Source organism: Sciurus vulgaris (assembly GCF_902686455.1).
Source record: "Sciurus vulgaris genome assembly, chromosome: 4".
NCBI lineage: Eukaryota > Metazoa > Chordata > Mammalia > Rodentia > Sciuridae > Sciurus > Sciurus vulgaris.
This window is the reverse complement of record NC_136464.1, coordinates 49,875,872-49,891,740: the sequence shown is the minus strand read 5'-3', so window position 1 is coordinate 49,891,740 and position 15,869 is coordinate 49,875,872. Positions and strand designations below refer to the sequence as shown.

Sequence of the window (15,869 nt, the reverse complement as noted above, 5' to 3'; positions counted from 1 at the left end):
ACACACAGAACGGGGGTCATACACTACCAACAACAAAACAGAGACCCCTTGTTGGATGTTCAAATTAACAGAAAAACTAAGAGAATCCGTTATAAGGTTAAAACAAAAAATTTTAAAGGCAACTTTCAGGAAATCTTATGTATGTGTTAAATACTATAAAAAACAATAACAACAAATGAACAAACAGTCCTGTGTCCACAAGGATATTTCCAAAGTGGTTTACATAGAGGTTGGTCATTTCTACAGAGCAAGACTGAGGTGAGGGTAAGTACCTTTATTTTTGAAGTTGTTTTTTTTTTTTTCTTTTTTAACCAAAGAACATGCATTAGTTTAGTAAAGAAAGACTGATACCAAAATATCCTCTACTTTGCTTCCCCAACCAGGGCCTGTCACCTTCCATCCAGGATCTCCTGGGCATGCCTGATGAAGCCTGGAAGAATCCAAGATGGCGCATTCTCACCCATGAACAGAAATGGAACCAGGGCCAGGCTGCACCTCTCAGGCACCTCCCCTCTCACAAACATACACAGAACAAAGCACCTGTCTGCTGCTTTCAAGTGGGAGAGGGGCCCAGGCCCAGGCCCTGGCCCAGGGCTGCTTCATTTCCTCTGAGATAAATCATGCAGAGGAATAGAAGGCCCCACAAATCCCTCAAGCAAACATGCAAGTCAAATAGTACCATTTACCCTGCAAGGGCCTCTTCAAGTTTACAAGGCGTAGGAGGAACCAGGCAACAAAACCAGCCTTGTCCAGGGAGGCCAACCTTTGCCCTCAGGCCCAGTGGGGAGCAAGCTGTGGCCATCTAGGGCGTCCCCTGCTTCCTCTGCCGCTAGCCTGCCCACCACCTGGTAACTCCAAAGCCAGGCACTTACCCCAGAGCCTGACAGTTCACAGAACCCATCCATCGCTCCCAAGCCTCCTCCCCTGGTGGGGTCTGCGGGTGGCACTTGCTGAAGGTCACCAGTCTGGCTGAACTAATATGATGAAACTCAATGACCAGGGCTCATCCAGAACCCTACCCACGCATACCCTGCCACCAAGGGCCACCGATACAGAAGAAAGGACAGCAGAAAATGGGATGGTGGGCAGGAAGAAAAACCCTCCCACATCAATTGTAGGGTAAATATGAAAGGGGGAGAGAAGAGAGGGATGGGGAAGGGACAACTGCAGTCTGAATGTGTATAAAAAGCATGTTGGTCCTCAGGAAGTCAGAGAATGGGAAACGAGAAAACTTAAAGGAAAATATTCCTTTTAAAATGAAGGTGAAAACACAGCCTTCTTTGTCCCAGTCTCCCTTTTTGGGGTGCAACTCGGCAGTTGTCATATATACACAGGGATATGAATCCACAAGGTTCCCACTAATTTCAGAGCAATGCCACCATCCCCCAAAAAACCTGTCCCCATCAGCATTCACTCCCCATCCTCCTACCTCAACCCAAGATGATCACAAATCTACCACCTCTATGGACTTCCCCATTCTAGATATTCCATATGCTTGAAATCACAACATGTGGTACTTCGGGACAATTTTCTTTCATTTGCTACTGTAGTTTGGATCTGAAACGTCCTCCAAAGGCCCATGTGATGTTTAAAGTGTCTGTCTCCAGGCTATAATGCCACTGAGAGGCGGTGGAAAGATTTAGGGTCACTGGGGACATGACCTCAAGGGGACATTAGGAACCCACCCTTCCTCCCTCTCTTTGCTTCCTGGCTACCCTGAAGTGAGCAACATCTTCCACCATGTACTCCCACCATGACGTATTGCTTTGCCACAGGCCCAAAAGCAATGGGGGCCAAGCAACTATGGACTAAAACCTTCAAAACTGAGCAAAAACAAACCTTTCTTCCAAATGAACTGAGTATCTCAGATACTGGTTATAGTAACAGAAAGCTAACACATTTGCCATGCTTTCAAGGTTCATCTGTATTATCACATATATTATTTTTATGCTAAATAATTTTCCATTCAGGAGATAAACCACATTTTACATAAGTAGACCATTCATTAGTGGGTGAACATTTGGGTCCCCCCCCAATTTGGGGCTGCTGAATAATGCTGTTACAAACACTGATATCTCCTAGTTTCTGTGTGGACACTTATGTTCCGTTCTCTTGGGTACACACCTAGGAACTGATCATGTGGTAACTACTGTTTGAGTTTTTTGAGGAACTTCAACACCATTTTCACAGTGACTATACTATTTTACTTTCCTGCCAGTAATGCACAAGGGTTTCAATTTCCCCACATTCTCAATGAGGCAGATTTTACTCCAGACTTGACAAGTCTAGAACAACAATAACGATAGCAGTTGGTCAAGTGCTTAACACGCGGGCACATGGTGCCAGTTCTTTATGTGTGGGATCATTTTGCCTCCAGGACAACCACGTGAGACCAGTTCTGCTACACCGAGAAAGCCCCACTCTCACACATCCTAGCATGGCTGTGGGACTTCCCTTGGACTAAGAGCCACAAACGCATTTGCAACTATGAATCTTTCAAAGAAGAGTAAAATCCAAACTAAGCCCCAAGGCAAAGGTTAACTGAGCCAAGTTTATACTGGAGGAGGGGTAAAGAAAACCAGCAGGCAATAAGTGAAGGAACAAGAGCAGGGAGCAGGGGAAGATGGGGAGGGGCCGCCCACCTCTCTGGTGGGCAGTCACTACCCAGAGCAGGGAAGACGCTCGGGCTGGCTGTTCCCGTCCCTTGGGCACTTTGATTCACCACAGTAACTAATTCCCTCTTTATCTGCTTCAGAATACTCCAAAGGATTCTTTAATGTTTTCTGTCTCTGAAAAAAAATGAAAGCCTTAGGAAGCTCTGTGGACACAGGAGGGAGGGTCTCCTCAGAGGGAATTCAGTGGATTCAAGGTGGTATGACTAGACCCCTGGCAGTACCTTCTCCTTCGTGGCTTTCTCATTTTGTCCTTAAGCAGTGCTCCGAGAGCACCCTCCACACACTTCCTGAACCCTAAGTGGACAGAGAAGACGGTGGAGTCCTGCAGTCCCCAGTTGAGGCCCCAGCACAGGTGGAGGCATGGATGGAGTCTCCTGGGGGTCTGCAGGGCTCTTGGGCCCGGCGTAAACTCTGCTGCCCTAGCCTGTACTTATTTTCCCTTCAGGAACTTTTTCCATCCCCAAGACTCCTGCAAGGCTTAGGGTAAATATCCCTGCCCCAGCCTCTATGCTGGACCAACATAACCAATTCCCCGGATCAAGGACCCATGAAAAAGACTATGGACAGCTCCAAGTACATCTGTGTCATGTCCCTGACTGAGCCTGCCCTGGGTACGCCACAAACAACCTCAGTAAATACCAGAGAAAGAAAATAAAGGATGGAAGCAAGTTTTTCCAATAGAATAGAGTTCATGGTGAAAAATACTGAAAACGGCCCAAGGCTCAATCAACAGGAGAATGGTTAAACCAATGACTCGGTACTTTGCAAAACAATGAAGTAGAATTTGTACTAAGAATGACAAACATGATACATTAAACAAAATAAAAAAGAAAAAAGTTTGCAAAAAAATGTACTATGATTCATTTTATGAAATAAATCAATAAGATATAAAGGGTTCTACAGGTACAGATAAAAATCTTAAACTTTACCCTGAAAGTACACTATTCATAGTTATTTCTGCAAAGTGAGACTCTGCAGAAAGTGTACTTCTTATTTTTTAAATTTCTGGGGCTGGGGCTATAGCTCAGTGGTAGAGCACTCACCTAGCACATGATGCACTGGGCTCGAACCTCAGCACCACATGAAAATTTAAAAAGGTATTGTGTCCATCTATAACTAAAAAACTATTTTAAAAAATAAATTTCTGTATTGATTCTTTTGTTATTTGTTGCCAAAATACATATTTTGCAAAAATCAAAAACATAAAAATGAAAAGAAAGACATATCCTTTCTTCTTTCTGAAAGATTTAACCTTAAAGTCATTAGGTGAGACAGGAAGCAACACTTGAGGGAAGGAGGGATGCCTTTTGACAGGGTATCAAAGTCTACAGGGGCTAAGGCAGGGGTCCTATTGAGTCAAGGACTAATGGAGGCAAGGTAGGGGGTATGAGGACTCACGAAGGGCAAGAAGAAATTGGTATGGGGAAGACTGAAGAGGGGAAGGGAGGTTGGTACATACAGCAGGGACTGATCATGTAAGTAAATAGATTAAGAATAACAGGGATCAGCCAGGCACGGAGGCACATGCCTGTAGTCCCAGAGGCTCGGGAGACTGAGGCAGGAGGATCTCAAGTTCAAAGCCAGTCTCAGCAACTTGGCAAGTCACTAAGCAACTCAGGGAGACCCTGTCTCTAAACAAAATATGAAATAGGGCGGGGGATGTGGTTTAGTGGTTAAGTGCCCCTGAATTCAATCCCCAGTACCAAAAAATAATAATAATAACAGGAATCAGGTTTCCCACTGTTGTTTTAAAGGGGAGTTACAAAAATGAAAAGGGAGAAAACTAGAATGAACCTGGATGATTAAAACTGGAAGCATCAGTATGAACTCCTGTTTTTGTTGGGTTTGTGTGTGTGTGTGTGGTACTGGGGACTGAATGCAGGAGTGTTCTGCATCTAAGCTACAACCCCAGTCCTTTTTTGAGACAGGGTCTCACTAAGTTGCACAGGCAACTTGTGATCCTCCTGAGTTGCTGGATTTCAGGCAAGCACCACTAAGTCCAACTCATGGTTCTCAAAATCCATATCTAAATACAGAAACATAGATGTGAACTGTGTGTGAACCCAGGTATTTCCTACTCTGTCCTTTGCAAGAGTCTGGGAGTGGTGATACTCCAAAAGCTACAAGCACACCCAGCACTCACATCTTACTTCTTAATATTAGTCTCCACTAAAAAGAATAAGGACTCTCTGGAGAAATAAATGGCTAGTAGTAGGAGGTAGGGCAGGGAAACTGTAAAATGAGACTGGAATAGCTCTTTTGCAGAGAGCAAGAAAGTGCTAAGAGAACGAGGGGGCATGTTGGAAGAATAGAGAAGCAAGCTTTTACTTTTTATTTAATTTTTATGTATTTATTTTAAACTTTAATTGTGTGTGGTGTGCTGAGGATCAAACCCAGGACCTTGCACATGCTAGGCAAGCTCCCTAACACTGAGCTACATCCCCAGCCCAAGAAATAGCTTTTAGAAGCTACCCTTGGCCATAATGGATTACAATCCACTCAAGTGGAAACAAGAGAACAGAAGCAAGAAAGGAGGAAGGGTAGGAAGAACAAAAGAAAGAACTCTGTAGTGAAGAAGCCTGCAGGAGACATCAACTTGGTCCAGTGACCAAAGAGAACACCATCAGTACTGGGTCTAAACAAACCAAGTCCCAATTGAGAGAATGCAATGAGAAGCCCACAGCATCACTTCTTGGATATTCCCATTAAAAAGGCAGAGATTGAATCAAATCAAGAGGATCAGACAGATCCAAGTCGAGGGACATCCCACAAAATAACTGGCCTGTAACCTTCAAAAGAATCAAGGTCAAGAAAGTCAAGAAAGGTCTGGGAAATTGCTCCCAATGGAAGGAGAGCAGAGACGTGACAGCTGCAGGCAATGCGCTATTCTGAACTGGATCCTTTCCCTATAAAAGACACTCCTAGACTGGCAAAGCTCCACAGGGTCTGATGATGAGCTGGCAATCGTGTGTCAACATTAATATCTGCATTTCTGTGGTATGGGAGAAGATCCTTAAGAAACAAACAGGAGCGCATCTGGGCGTGAAGAGGCAGAGGCTGGCAAATGACTCTTGAATGATGAGGCAGTGGGGCGACCCTGTACTATACATACAAACTGTCTACAACTTTATAACTGCTTTGCATTTAAAATTTTCTAATTGTAAATGAAAAGAAGGCAGGAAAAGCAACATGCTAAATTAACAGGTAAGTTTCAATTATAACAGCTTACTTAAGACTCCTGTAAATGCTCTCTGCTGGGGAGTTGTTCTCTGCTCTGTCAGACTGCTGCAGTGCTTAGAGGAACCATCTCTCCTCGGGAATTTCTCCCAACCCCATATCCCCCACCAACCTCAGAGGGAGCCTGTACAAGCTCTTTCCACACCCCTGAGCAGTGGAGCTATTCCAGACTGCAAGCCACAGGAGGGGAAGAACTTGGCCCACATCACTCACAGAAGTCAGTGCTGAGCAGTCCACTGCTCATACCTCTGTGCATGTGAACCATAGGCTGGCCCAGGTAAAGGAGGAGACTTTCTCGGAACGCAGGGAGCATCAAGAGCAAGAGGCCACACTCCCACCGAAAAGTGTTAAGTGGACCGCTCCACTTCTCATTTGCACAGGGCTCTAATATTTCCAAACTTCTTTCCATCTATAAATCTCACAAGATCCACACTGGGAAATAAGCTAAGATTTCCCAACCTCAGACTCAATCCAATGTCTCTGCTACCTGCCCCCTTGTGTGGCGTTCCAAACAGTACGCCCTCCATTGCGAGTAGCCCCTGCAATGTTCACAATGACATGCAATACGTGTGGTTAACACTGGTCTCCCTCCTGGGCTGCAGCTTCCAGGAGAGCAAGGGCCGAGCGTTCACACATCCCAGAGTCTCACACGAGGTGGACAACCCAAAACACAGGCCCCAAGAGTCACACTGACCTAGGGCCAGTGCCTCCCACCTCCTGTGAATAAAAAACTGGGTGAATGGGCGGGTGGGAGAACAGGTGGATGGTTGACCTTGGTCTGCCCCCAGTCGCCCAGCCCTACCTGCTGCTGCTGTGCCCGGAGGTCTCCAATCTCCTTCTGGTCCTCCTCGTGGAGCCGCTTCATGTCTTCCCAGGACTGCTGCAGCAGGTTCCGCTCGCGCAGCAGCTGCCCATTCTCCCGCCTCAGCATGTCCACATCATCCTTCAGCTGAGTCTGGTCACTCAGGAGCCGGCTGTGGAGTGTGCTGGACCCCCCACACACATACATAGTGAGTCCCATGCAGAATCTAACACCCCCACCTTCAGGCACTGCCAGCCCCTCCAGGACCCCAAGTTCCCAGTAAAAACCCCAGACAGGAGCCCACAGCAACCAGGCCAGCAGCACTCAAGACACAGATCAAAGCCTGCAAACTTCCAAATTCCAAAAAGACTCAAACCACTTTTTAAAAACCTGGCATGAAAAGGGGCATACGTGTCACAGGGAAAAGACACAAGCCCCCACCTGGCACAGACCTGGTTTCCTCCAGGTACTGGGGCCTCAGAAAACATCAGAAGGCAAATATCCTGTGAGGGGGCCAGAAGACCCAAGGAGAGCAGGCCTGTCCCACAGGAACGAGGTGCAGTGAGGCCCCTGGACAGAGACCCAGAGTCCCAGCGATCTGCCTGGCCTCCTGCCTCATGTTCACATTGCTCTCCTAATCTACCCAACTTCTGCAGCTGGCAAGATGATGTGAAGGGTTAACATTCTCCCTTTACACTTAGGAAAATGGAAACCCGAAGGTATAATTCCTCTTGCAGAAGGCAGGACTACAACCAGAGCCCCTGGCACAGGTCCAGAGATAAAGAAGGGCAGAAAGCAGCTGTTGTGCGGGTGCTGGGCTCCATCGCACAGGTGCACTCACTGGTAGAAGTCTGTCTCCTTGGCCACCTCCTCGCACCTCTTCAAGGCATTGGTGTGCTGGTTCTGCAGACTCTGCAGGTCCGACATGGCCCGCACACACTGGATCTTCAGCCTCTCATAGTCAGGATTCAGTCTGTGGTAGGGCCTGGCCCCAAGAGCAAACAGCCCCATGAACACAGGCCCCAAGAGTCACACTGACCTAGGGCCAGTGCCTCCCACCTCCTGGCGCTTGCTAAACTCAACTATCCCAGCTCCCCAGACCAGCAGAAGCAGGATCCCTCAGATGGAAGTAGCCTTGGCTGCCTGAGCTTGTCTCTCTTGGAGAGCCAAGAAGGGGCTGCCTTGTTTTCCAGGAGGTTCCAGAAGTCTGGGTGTACCAGCAACCTGTGATGAAGTTTCTCCTGTATTCAGAACACTGATTCTCAATCTTGGGTACAGGTCAAAACAATGACAAACCCCGTTATGTTAGCACCTCTGGGGGTAGGACCTAGACATCAGGACTTTTTTCTTCCCCCAGTGCTAGGAATTGAACCCCAGGCCTCACACATGCCAGGGAAGTGCTCTACCATTGAGACACATACCCTGGCCCAAATTTCTTTTTAAATTCCCCAGGGGATTCTAACGTGCAACCAAGGTTGAAAACACTAGCCAAGAACACTGGTTCTCAAAGTGGAGCTCCCAAAATTATAGCATTGGTATCACCTGGGAACTTGTCAGAAATGCAAATTCTCAGGCCTAGTCTCAGACCTCCTGAATCACATGCTAGAGAGAGAGGGAAGGTTAACTAGCAAAGTGTGCTTTAACCAGCATTCTGCAGCCCTCTGGGGAATTTTGTACATGTTTAAGTTTGAGAATCCCTTCCATAGAGAGAGAGATCAGCAAACATTTTTTTGTAAAGGGCCAGATAGCAAACACTTTATGCTTTGTGGGCTACAGTACCTGTTATAACCACTAGACTCTGCCTTACAGCACACAAGCAGCCTCAGATGCTTGTAAACAAATGAACCCGGCTACATACCAAAGAACTTTGTGAAACAAGCGGGCTGCATTTGGCCCTTGAGCCACAGCATGCCCACTCGTGTGAGGAGGTCCACGGTTCCCTCATCCTGCCTTTCTGTCTCTGACTAAGGGGCGTATCTTCCTAAAAACCACCTCAAGAACCAGGTTTTGCGGCCCTAACATATACCAGAAGCACAGACCCTTTCCTAAAAGAGGTTAAATCAAAGTGTTCAAACCAATTCTCTACAAACCAATTCTCTGCCTCAAGAACCCCCCTCCTACCCCAGCCTGAGAGCTAAAGGATAAATGGCTCTCTGTCCCTCCTCCTTCAGGAAGTCCTCCTGGATCACGCAAGTACATAAAGACTCTCTCTGTGTCCCACTCGGTGGTGGCCCTGGCATTTACCTCTGAATCCCAACACAAGAAGCAAAAATTTTCTTCAAATACAAAAACACCAGGTGGATTATACCCTTCCTAAGACAGAGGTGGCAGAGAAGAGTTAAAGTCTTTACAAACCACAGAAAGTTCCATCCAACAACGAGGCAGGCTGGGGTCTTCTAAGAGACAGAGGCAGGGACGTACACCACACTCACACACAGAGCCCACCTTCGGACCAGGAAGGCCTCTCCAAAGGCCTGATGAGGACACACACTGCCTTCTCAATCTCTGAACAGTGGGATTCCGGCCACAGGCTCTGTTTTTATCTGGACAGAGCAGGACAAGCCTGTCTATCGGCTCCCCCGCTGCAGCCTCCAGGTTCTGCCTCTAGGGAGCACTTAGGGATGGGGGTTCAGACACCCTGGCAGTGCAGCCCGGGCCCTGGGAGCTAAGGATAAGTGCGTGAGGGGACGGCACCAACGTCAGCACAGTGACCCCTGCCCATGAGGCTGGGCAGGTGCGATTAGTACCTCTTATCAAAGGTCGTCCCATGGGTCGCAAAGGCCAGGCGTTTGCGCAGCTCGTTCCTCTCGCGGGTCATCAGCCGCAGCTGAATGGACAGGTTCTCCACCTTCTCGTTTGCCTGCCGGTCGGTAAGGAGGGGCGGTGGGGACGGCGCCTTCCCGGTGGTGCCTGTGGGCAGTTACACCAGTGAACTTGCACTTGGACAGCACTCAGGAGCTTGTGGCTTGTGTTAGCTGCTCATGGCCCCACAAGGTGGCTCCTGCAGCGTCTCCCCCTTCCCAGGAGAGAACACAGCACAGACAGCTGAGGCCAGGCTGCCTGGCCTTGGCTGAGGACATCCACCCTCTCCCCAACCAGCTTTGACACCTCCAGGATGGAACTCTGTGGCCCCAATTCTTGCTGCTCTGCCTGGTCTAGAAATGCTAGCTATCCCCCAGCCCCGGGCATGGCACAAGGGGCAGGAGAGACAACTCTGAGCCCTGAACAAAGAGCTGAGGAGGAGGGCATGCTTGGAACCCAGCAAAGCTCCCAAGGAGCAGGGCAGCTGCCCCAAGGCAGGGGCCCATGGCCACGTTCCTGTCCTCCCCACCACAGCTGTCCCCTACCTCTGCTGGACCTGCCCTCGCCAGTCCTGGAGCGCCGGCTTGGAGGAGGCAGCTAGCTCACAGTTGAGCCAGATATAATGGGATGCAGATAAGCCCTGGGGCTGGCGACTGCCCAGCCCAAACCACACCCTCACCGCCAGTCCCTGGACCAAAAGCATCTGAAGGGACTGCCATGCCTATGTGCCTACTAAGGACGATGCCACCGCCGCCTCTGACAAGGTCCAAATCCATCTCTAGGAAAAACACAGCCCATCCCTCTAGGGAGAAAGCGCTCCACTCAGATATCCAGGAAAAGGCGAATCGGTGGCGCTTTACGGTCGGCACTACTGATACCTCCACCTAATGCGTCCTCTAACCCTCAGAGACGAGCTCACAGCAGCCCCCGCATGGGATCAGGGAGGCCGACTAACCCCGGGATGTGCAGACAGCAGGCCACACAGCTTCTGCCCCTCCGTGCATCCTACTCACCCACCTCCTGCAGATCCCTGGAGGATGACGGCTTGTGTGAACCAAGCGTCCCCCAGGACAAGAGCCAGGGCTTGGCTCCTTCGAGGAGTGCCAGGAAGTCCAAGAGCACGGGTGCCTCAGCCCTATACCTGGCCAGTGTCGGTGGTGTCAGCCATCTGGTTCTAGAACCCCTGAAGTGCTCTTATTTAAAAGCCACAACAGCCAGGATGCCTGTGCTGCGGGCCAGCATGCAGGGTCAGAACGTTCTCAGGAAGTGGGCCGGGGGCCAGCGTCACCCGGGAGTATCCCTGCTCCTCGAAGCAGCTCTGCGCCCAGCTCTGGCAGCCTTCCTTCCCCTGGCCCCACGAGACCGGCCTCACTCCTGCCCCCAGCAGCTCTGGAGGTCGGGCTGGTGAGGCTCCGAATCACCTGCTTCACAGTAACTTACCTGACTATGACAGGTGAGGCTTCCTTTGAACACACCTGATGCCCCTTCTGGGCATGCCTACCACTCACTCACTCACTCATCGATTCCAAAGGAAAATTACCTACAGAGCACCTACCGACCCAGACCGTGGGCTGAAAACACCAGTGAGCACCCAGCAGAGCCGGTTCCGGAGCTCAGTCACTCCCACCCACACAACAGCAGCCAAGGCTGACCTCCCAGGCATTAATTTAACCACCACAACCACCCCACAGGTGGGAGCCATAGCATGCTCCCCACCTTACAGGTGAAGAAATGAGGCCCAGCGAGGTGAGATAAGTGACAAACTCCCACGATTAGCCAGGACAAGAGGAGAGCACCGGCACTGGCCCAGAGCACAGGCGCTACCCCCACACCTCCCTACCTCCCCTACCACATGTGACAACATCTCGAAGGACCGTCAGTCTGCGGTGCGGGACCCTGGGGGGAGCTCTGGGTTCTGGTCCCCACAGAGTCCTCCCTGAACCCTAGAGAGAGGGTTATGGGTTGAATCATGGTCCCCAAAAGATGTTTAAGCACTAATCCAGCAAACGTGAAGGGGCACCTTATTTGGAAATAGGGTCTTTTACAGATAAGCAAGTTAAAATGAGGTCATATTGCAGCCAGGTGGGCCTCTAAACCAATAGGACCAGTGTCCTTGTAAGAAGGTGAAATGTGTAGAAACACACGTGTACAGACACAGACACACACACACACACGCATGCATGAGCAGGAAGAGATAAGGACAATACATCCAAAGCCAACACGCCAAGGACCATGGGCAAATCAGGAGGAGCTCGGGGAGGGGCCTGGAACAGATCCTTCCCGGCACCTTCAGAGAGCATGGCCTGCCCCACTCTGATCCTAGACTTCTGGCCTCCAGACCCATGAGATGGTATTTCTGTTGGTGAAGCATCTGGTCTGGGGCACCTTCCTGTGTCAGCCCCGGAGAACTCATGCTGGTACCTGTCAACCCCTCTCAGCACACCCACCTCCTGTACCCTAACAGTCACTGTCCCCTGCAGGCCCTAAGATCCAGGAGCGAAGGGAACATATCTGCCCCCCATCCCACGCCCACCCCGGGCATACGAGAGGAGTTGAGGAAGTGAACTGATAATAGGACAACGCCCCTGGCCAGTTCTAGAATCTCAGGCATGAAACATCCCCCTGGGTTAGTTTTCTCACTCTTAATAGAGTGAGAAAGTAAAATAACTGAACCAGAGGACCTCTGTGAGCCCTTCCAGTTCAAAACCTCAAGACAGTGCTAAAAATGTATTCATCCATCACAGTCAGCGGGGACAACAGAGACCACCCCAGAGCTCAACACAGGGAACGGGCCTGAGGTGCTGGAAGGCTGTGAGTACCTCATGACCTTCTGCTGGCACGTCCCTAGAGAACTGAGGCAGGGCTGGCCTCACTTTTCAGACTTCTGGAACCCAGGCTCAGGGAAACATCCAATTAAGCTCGGATTGGCTGTCCCTGTCCCCAGGGTCCTTTGCCTTTCTTACAGAGGGAAGCCCCAAAAGGGGTTGGTATCACAGAGAGTGGTCACTAAAGTACTATGAAAAAAAAAGTACTATGAAAGTGCTTTGAAGTGTGTGACAGGTGAGGACAGGCTCACTGAGAAAGCGGATGCCCTAACAAAATGAAAAGGCAAAACACATGCCCCCTCCACGCCCACCCCTCCTAGAACAAGGGCTGGATTTTTGCCACCAAGAGAGAATGTGAACAGCATCAACAGAGACCACCCCAAGAATGACCTGGCAAGGAGGGTCAACTTCCCAGGCCAGAACCGTTCAGGGCTGCCCCGCTCACACCCAGACCCCTGACCATCTGCTGTCCTGCAGGAAGGAGGGCGTGGGCGGTGGTACTCACCCACACTGCTGAGGGAGCTGCTGCTCTCTGAGTCGGAGGGCATGATGGACAGGACACTGTAGGTGGAGCCTGGGGACAGAAGGGAGACCATTTGTTAACCACCCCACAGGGGCCACTTGTCCATTCCCCAAGCCCTGGCAGAGCAGCCAACCTGCAGTCAACGTGAGGCTCTGAGCCGGTACCACACCAGGGACCGGAGACCTGCACTCAAAATGGAGGTGCAGCTGGCAGCAGCTGGACTCTGGGGTCTCCGGTCAGCCTTCTGCCTCACTGTGTCCCCATGTGCCTGCTCCAGAAACTGATGGGCAGAGGGAACTGCAGTCGTCCAACTGGCCTCCTGCTGGGACACCTGGGGGGGGGAAAGCTTAGCCGGGAAGCACAAGCTAGTCACAGTGGGGGTGGGCTTTCCTCTAGAGCTTTGTCAACATGGCTGGCTTCCACGCTGAGGGCAGCAGCATGCATTCAACACCAGCCAACGCTACTCCTTCCCTGGCTGTCCTGCTCTTATGTCCTAGCCTCAGTGATTTAGTCAGTGTCTGTCCCCTTAATAAAAGTTGTCTACTGGCAGTGTAGCTCAGTGGCAGAGCATGTGCTTAGCATGCCTGAGGCCTGGGTCGAATCTCCAGCACAAAAAAAAAAAAAAAAAAAAAAATCACTCAAAAAATTCTAAGCAATTATACTATCACCAAAGCCAGAGAGTAGTAGCATGGAGTGGGGGAAGGGGAGCATTCACATTTGCTGTTGTTCATTCCAGGGGGTTTGGTTTCAATTCCAATCTTTTCAAAACCAGATATGACCTGCCTGGCATCAGGGAAAACCTCTGGATCAGGAAGCTCAGCTTCTGAGCTGGTTCTGTTTAAGAACCAGACAGAAGCGGGTGATACTGAGCAAATCGCTCCAGTCTTCCCGCCTCCACTTCTCAATCTGTATGATGGACAGGTTCAGCCCCATCATTCACAAGGTCCTGACCTGTCCCATTCCACCAGTTTCCCATTGGGGAGTGCAAATGAAGAGTGAGCTTTGCTCATCATGGCCACAGCTTAATGCAAAATTTTAAAAGAGGGCAAGCTGGGTCCACTGGAATGCCAGACTGGGAGTCGCAAAAAGCACAACAGGAAGAGATGGCAGGTCCCACAAAAAAAAAAAAAAGAAGGGAGGAATACAATGTCTTGTTCTTGGGACCAAAGAACCACACAACGAAGAAGGGTACAGACTGAGTAGGGTGGGTGAGCCAGAGATGGGATTTTGCAGGAAAGGATTAGGGCAACAAGTCTCAGGGCTTTGGGTCAGAAGGCTGCAAGAACTAATGAGATCTTGGGCTCCAGAAGCAGAAACGCGAGGCCAGATTTAAGGGTTCTCTTCCGTCTCCACTGGTAACTACACACCCTCAGAAGGGAAAGGGGTGAAGGGATGGGTGAAACGGGGAGGGGGAGAGGAGGCAGGGGGGCTCCCTGGAGGAAGAGGTTCTGAGGCTGAGGGAGGAGACCCCCAAGGGACAGGGACACTTTGTGTGGAGGGCGAGGACCATATATATGAAGGTTAGAGAGACAGTCTTGGAATGGAGGCATGCCAGTGAGCTCACAAGCATGCCAGTCAGAAAGAGAAAAAGGAGAAAGAAAACCAGAAAACAGGGACTTTAGGAAGGGCAAGAACTAGGCCAGTGGCCAGGAAGGACCAACAGCCTCGTTATCAAGTTTCCTGTGAATCTCTAAGAACCTGAGGGTTTAGCAGGGACTGAAGGGAACGGGAAGGTGCCTTGTCTTCCAATGGCATGTCAGAGGGATTAAGTGTGCTCCCCATGGTCTCCAGGGCAGAGATGGGAACAGGGCTGATGCAGGAACAGTCTGCATACTGGGCTGCCTCAGGATGAAAGGTCAGGGAAGGGAAGACGCGGGGCCAGCACTCACCTGGAGCAGGTGAAGGGAGATGGAACCAAAATACCCCATTCCACCCTGAAATTACATGATCCTACTAAGAGCGAATAAGCCATGTTCAGCTTCCTGTTTTTTCAAGCCCAACCCACACTATTAGCTGGTTGTTTAGTTGTTTTTGTTTGCAGTTCTGGGGACTAAACCTGGGGTGCTCTACCACTGAGCTACACCCTCAGCGCTTTACATTTTTATTTTGAGGCAGGGTCTTGCTAAGCTGCTGAGGCTGGCCTTGACCTTGCAATTCTCCTGCCTCAGTCTCCCAAGTCGCTGGGATTACAGGTGTGCGCCACCACACCCGGTTCGCTGCTATTCGGTTTGATGTGCATTTAATATCCCTACATTTTTGTTCTCATTAAAACAAGGAGATTCACAAATTTTTCAAATCATCTCTCTTCCCATCACGATAAGTTCAATGTACTTCAAGCCACCCACTGACACAATGTCTACAATCTAACCTCAACCGTCATCTTTTAAATTCGATCTTCTTTTTCTCTGTGGGGGCAAGGAAGGCTGGCACACACGTGGTGGGCTGTTTTCATAAGATGCCTACTCAGGAAAGCAGGTTCAGATAAACTCTCCAACTCACACCTCCAGAAACCCCTGTGTTCAACTCAACCCTGCCTGGGACACGGGCGGCCAGCGCCCTGGTCCCTGCACTGCAGGAACGGAACGGAACGCCTTGCTCCTTTCTCGTTACTGGCACCAGCAGTGCCCCATCTTCCAGTAAACCGCCCTCCTCTTCAGATCGTCTCTCTCCTCCCCATGGCGAGTTTCCACTGTTAATTAAACTTGGCAGGCGCCCTTTCTTCTCTCCACCCACCTCCCTCCCTAGCTGGGGGAGTCCACGGGCCAACCAATACATTCTGTTCCTCTTCCCTGTCCCCAAAGCCCCGACTGGGCTCTGGGGCCTGACCCAGGGCGGCATGACATCTTTATCTGCATCTCTGGGCATCGCCCCACCCCACCCCAGGCAGCTGGCAGGGTTCCCTGGGGCCAGTGGGGGTCGTGATTAACATTGGACAGGGTCCAGTTATCACAATGTTCCCAGAGCCTTGGACGTCACAAAGCGGGGAAAGGCCCAGGGACGACATT

The 15,869-nt window shown here is 50.3% G+C and overlaps 1 protein-coding gene across 4 annotated transcripts in view; it reads right to left on the bottom strand.

The window, feature by feature from the left end:
• Positions 1–15,869, bottom strand: part of DLG5 (discs large MAGUK scaffold protein 5) — a 100,559-nt gene that overhangs the window by 45,832 nt on the left and 38,858 nt on the right. For 3 of the 4 annotated variants that reach the window (XM_079138784.1, XM_079138787.1, XM_079138785.1), the window contains exons 2-5: positions 12,847–12,915; positions 9,462–9,624; positions 7,556–7,699; positions 6,715–6,898 (exon numbers count right to left, since the gene is read on the bottom strand). In XM_079138784.1, coding sequence (XP_078994910.1) covers positions 6,715–6,898; positions 7,556–7,699; positions 9,462–9,624; positions 12,847–12,915 — 560 coding nt within the window. Of the gene's footprint in view, positions 1–6,714; positions 6,899–7,555; positions 7,700–9,461; positions 9,625–10,533; positions 10,659–12,846; positions 12,916–15,869 lie in introns of those variants that run through there. The other variant, XM_079138786.1, reaches the window with a different exon arrangement.